The sequence below is a fragment of the Ovis canadensis genome, chromosome X, assembly GCF_042477335.2.
Source record: "Ovis canadensis isolate MfBH-ARS-UI-01 breed Bighorn chromosome X, ARS-UI_OviCan_v2, whole genome shotgun sequence".
Taxonomy (NCBI): domain Eukaryota; kingdom Metazoa; phylum Chordata; class Mammalia; order Artiodactyla; family Bovidae; genus Ovis; species Ovis canadensis.
Genome location: NC_091727.1, coordinates 14,218,184 through 14,225,086, shown reverse-complemented (window position 1 = coordinate 14,225,086; position 6,903 = coordinate 14,218,184). Strand labels below are relative to the sequence as shown.

General features: G+C 43.2%; 1 protein-coding gene across 1 annotated transcript; it reads right to left on the bottom strand.

Annotated features, from left to right (window-relative positions):
- Positions 1 to 1,116: 1,116 nt before the first annotated feature.
- On the bottom strand, positions 1,117 to 1,997 carry LOC138929860 (small ribosomal subunit protein eS4, X isoform-like). Its single transcript, XM_070289567.1, has one exon. It carries the CDS (start codon positions 1,985 to 1,987, stop codon positions 1,196 to 1,198), a length of 792 nt encoding a protein of 263 aa, XP_070145668.1. The 5' UTR covers positions 1,988 to 1,997; the 3' UTR covers positions 1,117 to 1,195.
- Positions 1,998 to 6,903: the final 4,906 nt, after the last annotated feature.

Below are 6,903 nucleotides of genomic sequence, written 5' to 3'. Positions count from 1 at the left end.
GCCTGGGACAACACAGAAAGCTGTGTTAGGCATTGAAATACCAGCCTTGTGAGGTTAGCTGAGGGAAGCATGGTGGTGAAGGAATTTTTTTTTTCCTAAGCTGTTGGCAGAGTCTCAGTCATTACAACAACGTTGAAATCTAATCTATCTTATGTGGTTAATGTCGTGGGCATTTGTCTGTCTCCATCTGGGAAATTTCAATAGTGTAATTTTCACCTGCCAAACCTGTGCAGGGAGATGATGAGAATTAACAATGTGATTTGAAAGAGCTCATAGCTATTGCTCATAAAGGTGAGGACTGAGAACACAGTATTCTCAGAGTGACTTGTAAATATGCATGTTGCTCAAAGGTGAATTTGCTCCACTAGTTCATGGGCTAGTAGGACGGTTTTGCTGTATGTCCCTTTGAATGTCATCTGAATAATACATGATTACGGTACTTTTGTTGTTTGTGCAGTTGTATACTGAGAGTTTTAAAGTAATGAGATGTTTTCTGTTTCTAGAAAAGAAATAATGTGAAGAGGTAGGCTATGAGTTGTGTAGCCACAAGAATAGACGAGGAACGAAGACAGCTCAGACTTTATTTAAGTGCTACTTGTGGAGGTGATAGAAATGCTCTTAGAACTTTATTTGTTGTTGTTTAAATCCAAAGATATGCATGTGGAAGAGAGTCACTGACAGTGGTAGCAGAAGTGTCTTTTTTTCCCCTGCATAGCTTGTGCATCCAAGGACCAAACTCAGGCCCTTGGCAGTGAAAATAGGTAGTCCTAACCACTGGGCTGCTGGGGAATTCCTGTAGAACTTGAGATCAGCTCCTAATACCAGGATGTTCTTTTACAGAAGAAACAAGTCAAAGTCAATTCACGGTGTCCTTGGAAAATTCAAAACCCAAAGGCTCAGTGACAGGTGATCTTGGAATGGCCAGCGCCATTACTAATGAACACAACTCTTTTTAATAGAATTTTTTAAATATAGGACAGTGTAAGCCCAGGTTTTGCTGTGATTTGAAACTAGTAGGCATACTTATAGGAGTCAAGCTTATATTTCTGCCCCTACCATCTTTCCCCCACTCTTCCTATAGGTAACTTCCTTTATAAAAGTTTGGTTTACACTCTGTTTTTCTTTTTTCTTTTTTTTCACTTGGTATTATCTTTAATTACAAAGACTTTTCCAATCACATCACATAGCGGTAGTTTTATCCACTGCTCTGTTTGGCTGCCAATCTCTTATCTCTCTCCTCAGCAATGGTAAGGCGAATACCCTTTCCACGGGGAAGAGAGATCCATGGTTTGTTGCCTTTGCCAATAACGAAAATGTTCGAGAGCCAAGTGGCAAAGCTGTTGCCGTTTGCATCTTTCACATGAACTACATCAAAAGAACCTGGATGTCTCTCCCAGTTTGTAATCACACCAATTCCTCCCAGGTTAGCACCTCCAGTCACCATGCACAGGTTACCAGTGTCAAATTTGATGAAATCAGTAATCTTGCCAGTCTCCAAGTCAATCTGAATGGTATCATTCACCTTGATGAGGGGATCAGGGTAACGGATGGTACGAGCATCATGGGTTACCAGATGAGGGATTCCTTTTGTCCCCACAAATATCTTTCTTACTTTGCACAATTTATACTTGGCCTCCTCAGGTGTAATACGATGAACAGCAAAGTGACCCTTGGTGTCATAGATCAAACGAAAATTCTCTCCAGTCTTATCAATACTGATGACATCCATAAAACCGGCAGGGTAGGTTATATCTGTTCGGACTTTGCCATCGATCTTAATGAAACGCTGCATGCAAATCTTCTTTACTTCGTCTCCAGTTAAGGCATACTTACGTCTATTCCTTAGGAAAATGATTAGGGGGAGACATTCCCTTAGCTTGTGGGGACCGGTAGATGGACGAGGGGCAAACACACCAGTCAGTTTATCCAGCATCCAATGTTTTGGAGCTGCTACGCGTTTCAGGTGCTTCTTGGGACCCCGAGCCATGGCTGTGCTAGGCACGAAAAGAGGTGTTTTTCTTATTATAAACAAATATGTGTAGATACTCTTATGCTTCTTTTTAGTTACATAATAGAATAGTGTGTGTGTGTTGCGTGTATGTATCCGTGCGTGCGTGTGTGTGTGTGTGTATATATGTATATATATATATATATATATATATATATATATATATATATCTTGCTTTTTCACTTGATAATATATCCTGGCAATCATTCCAAAGTAATATTAGAAATATACCACATAAGTTTTCACAGCTATACTGTTCTGTTATGTGAGTGCACCCTAGTTTACTCAACCAGTCTCCTAGTGATGGGCATGTGGGTGTTTCTAAGTCTTTTGCTGTTATAAATAAGGCTTCAGCAAACAGTCTTGTGCATATACTTTTTCATATCTTTGCTAGCACATACATTCCCTTCTCCAGGGGATCTTCCCAACCCAGGGGCTGAAGCCACATCTCCTGTGTCTCCTGCATTGCAGGCGGACTCTGTACCCACTGAGCCACCAGGGAAGCTGATTCTGAGGTTGACTATTCTTAATTATATTGTTAATCACAAGCCATGTTGCCTCCATGTTCCCCTATGTGAACTCCTGCATATTGTGAGTATAGAGGTGGAGGCTAGAGGGATGAATCCTTAACAAAGGCCTGGGCCTGCCCAGGAGCACAGTGGAGGGATATTGGCTTAGTTTGGGGGGTGGGAGCAGGATGGTTTTTCTGTACTGCACAACGAGGCAACTTGAGCAGAGTTAATGAACCTCTGTGTACTTCTGTCCTCACCTCCGAAGAAGTGGTGGTGAGAACATTACCTATCTGATGGGGCTGTGTGGGAGGAAATGAGAGAAGCCCTGAAAATTCTTAGCCTTCTGGCAGAGGCCAGCATCACTGACAAGTGCTGGCAAATGATACCCAAGCTTCCCTGCAACAGTGTCCACTTTGCTTCCAGAGCATCGCTGTCCTGTGTGTCCTCCTGGCTGCCTGGCCACTCTGTTTCTTTTGCTGACGTTTATGTGGGTGTCAGTGCTTCATTTATGTCCCTCCCCCCTCAAAATAGAGCTCAGAACAGGAACTTGAGAAAGATGTTGATTGGAGATGGCTTCCCAGGTTAGGGTTTCCAGAGTTAGCAAATAAATATAGAATGCCCCATTCATGTTGCATTTCAGTTTAAACAATGCATACTTTTAAAAGTATTTTTAGTAAAAGAGAAAAAAAAAATTAACTGTCCTGTATTTAATCTGACAGCCCTATCCCAGGAGGCATCATGGAAAAGATGAGCAGTGAGACATAGAGGGAATAAAGCCTGAAGAGCATGTTAATGAGTCATTAGACCACTAGGAGGCCAGTGGGGCTCAGACCTTTGGAGGGACCATGCAGAATAAGGCTCACCATTGCCTTTTCCAGGGCCGGTGAGACTGGAGCGTCTCTTCTAAGGGTTGCCCCCGGGAAGCTGACTCTGCAGCATGCCCCTATTTGTGCCAAGCAGCCTCTCACAGCTTCAGGCAATGCCCTGTGGGAAATTCCATTTGACCTTGCATTCTTGCTTTGTAGCCGTTTTTACGTGTGCCATAAATTATTTCATGATTATTTTCAATGCGCTTATCTCCTTTCATTAGACTAAGCTCTATACGAGCAGGGTTTTGTCTTTGTCGCTGCTGGAGCCCTAGAGTTTGGCCATGTCAACACGTACTGAGAGAAGGAATCTGTTAGTGGTCATTGCTGTGCAATAGATGTTAGTGACATAGAAGGAGCTTCCTTGTGGGCTGACCCCAGTGCGTGGTAGGGTGGACAGTCTCCTGAATGCTCCACTGGCTGGAAGAGGGGCTTGTCCTAGGAACCTTTTACCTGCTCCTTGATCTTAACACCTGTTGTCCCAACGGAGAAACTGATACAGCCAAGGAATCTGCGTAATCCCACTCAGAATGAAATCTGCCACTATAAATATCCTTTAAGCCCCTGTTGTACATACAGCCCGTACCACAGCAGGTGCCACAGAGGGATGCACACGTGGGCTCGGTGGGGCACTCCTCCCTCTCTCCATGAACTGATCTTGGTAGATGAGACATACGTGAAAAGCTTTAACATGGGGCGGCACTGAAGTCTAACTGGTGACCTGGTGTTGTCGTTCCCATCTCCCTGGTCTGTAGGTTGGTCATCTAGGTCCCACTTCGCACAGAAATCCAGGCTCAGAGGGGAAATAAATACTTAGGCACTTCAGTCATGAGGCTGAGCTGGAAGTTCCATCATTGCCTCTGTAAAAAGCCTCTGTCGTTATTGAATGAGTGCAGATCACAGTGGCCCTTCCTCTTGGTGGGGGTTCCTTCCTCCTGCCCATTGGTGTCTAACTGTTGGCAGCTGAGTTCCCGACCTGAGCCCCTCCCCCAGCCTCTTATGTTCCCCACATCCCAGAGCAGGGCTGTGCTTCGGCATCGCTCTCCATTTACAGTCCTTCCTCCAGCAGTCTGTCTGGTTCTCAGCTTTTCTTTGAAAACCAGAGCCTAATCTTGTCCCCCCGACAGTACTCATTAAACCACGTTTCTCGTCATTGGATAAGGCACAGTTGCCCGTACACAGGCTCACAGACACTTGGCTGTGGGATCTTCCACAGACCAAGGACCTGGGTCATACAGGAAAGGCTCCATCCTCTAGGACGAGTGCAGATCACGTCCCCTCTTCCCTGGGTGTGAGCGTTCAGCCTGAACTGAAGAGGCAGCCATCTTGCCCTGAACACCATCCAACTGATGGCTAGATCTCTTCCGACATCTCTGTTGAGCCCTCGTGTGCATGGTCAGGTTTATTGCCAGGGCCCAGCATCTACCCCTGCCACAAAACATGCATGGTGTGGTTTGTGTCAACCTGCAGGCCTCATTAAATGGTTTTGAAAGTTGACACCTGGACAGTGTTGGGCAAGGAAGAGAGAGACTCTGATAGTCATGACCTGGGGGTCAATGGAAAAATGGCAGCGATTCAAGATGAGCAGGAATCCTACTGAACTGCCAGTATTGGGTGACTTCTGTCTCTGGCCCTAAGAATCAGATAAAAATATATTAGTCATCTCCTCTCTGTCTGCTCTCTGCTCTCCAGTACGTCTGTTGGAAATACTTAGATGCTTCCAAGAGCCTTTTGTGGTGAAGCCCTGAGAATATTCCAGAAGGCTGTGGCAGCTTTGAGTGATGAATGTGTGTGTATTCAGTTCAGTCTAACTCTTTGAGATCCTATGGACTATAGCTCTGTGTCCATGGGATCCCCAAGGCAAAAATACTGGAATGGGTTGCCATTTCCTTCTTCAGAGGATCTTCCTGACCCAGGGCTCAAACTCAGGTCTCCTGCATTGCAGGTGGATTCTTTACCACTGAGCCACCTGGGAAGCCTGTGGCAGCTTTGAAGTCACTTGGAAAAGAATTGCTCTCTATTCTGAATTAAAAGTGTAATTCCGTGATAATCTTTGTATTACTCTAAATTTTGAGAGGGTTGAAAAATTGTGGCATTTCTTTCACAATATAGCTGTTTGGGGATTTTACATTTATGTACAAATATTCAGCTTTGAGACCCGTATTCAACTTCTCAATTAAAATTTTATGCAGAACCAAATTAGGCCTGCAAACATATAGTATATTTGTAATTTTCATTCATTTTAATTATAGTTTCATTCAGCCCTCAACAGGAACATTTGTTTTCTTACCTATAGTCTACAAAACATAGAAAAAAATTAGTTTTGATTTTGTCGGTTATATTTATACATTTCCAGGAAAGAAGTGTAGTGTTATCTTATTTCATTTAAATTGAAAATTTTCTTCTGATAATATTATATAGGAAGACATATACTGTGCTGGTTTAATGAAAATTTCCGGAAATATCTCCTCCAAATTATCTCCCTTCCAGAGGAAATAACTACTTAAAAGGAATCAAATATAGGTTTACTATTTTCTACCAGTTTTTCTCTTATAACCTGAACATATACAGTATGTTTAATTGAAAAGAGAGAAATATATTTTCTATTATCATGGCTCCAGTAAGTTTACTCTTTAAGGAGTGCCACTTTTCAATGCATTTTTAAGATTTAAGTTTTTCATATCTTTGTATGAACTCTTCTAATTCTTCCCAACCTAAACATTATATCTATTAAATACTTTACATTTTTTCTCAATTCAAAATGATAAGGTAGGAATAGAAACAAATTCAGGCTTTTATGAAATCTGCTCTAACATCCATGGAATGATGATTTGGGATTAAAAACAAAAAGAATTTTTGTTTTGATTTCTTTGAAATGAAGAGTGCTGTTGAAATTTACCCTTACTGGTATGTTGTGTATGCACCCCAAACTACTCTCTAATATCTGGGAAAATGAAATACATTTAGGTGAGAGATAACTGTAGACTTACGCCATCTGGAGACCTGGTTATAATGACATAATGTCAGTGAGATCCTCCCAGCAGGATGGAGTTGTTCTGAGTTCATCTGGCAGCTTCTGTTGGATCTGGGAAATTCAGAACTGGCCAGCCTTCCTTCTTAGTCCTGACCCCCAGCATACACGTCTGTAGTTACGGCAGGGAAAAGACATTGTTGCCTATCAGCCTCTTGCTCTCCTGCTCCACAGCCAGCCCGCCCCCTCCCCCGCCCCTGTACAGAGCTTGACTTACTGAGTCTTGACCAGCAGAATCCACAGGACCCCCCAAAATAGGCAAGGTCAGAGTTTCTAACTCCCTTCTCCCTTTTTGGAGCACTCACCCATACTGAGTCACAGCCACATCCCTGGCACTTAGCAGTTGACTGGAGGTATGCCTTTCAGGTGAGAAGGAAGGTTTCATGAAGCTGGCCTGAGTATGATTTTCAGTGGGGGAGAGACTGCATGCCGGGAAACACACATTTCATTCCCAAATGCACCCATCAAAGCAAATCTAGCTGTCTG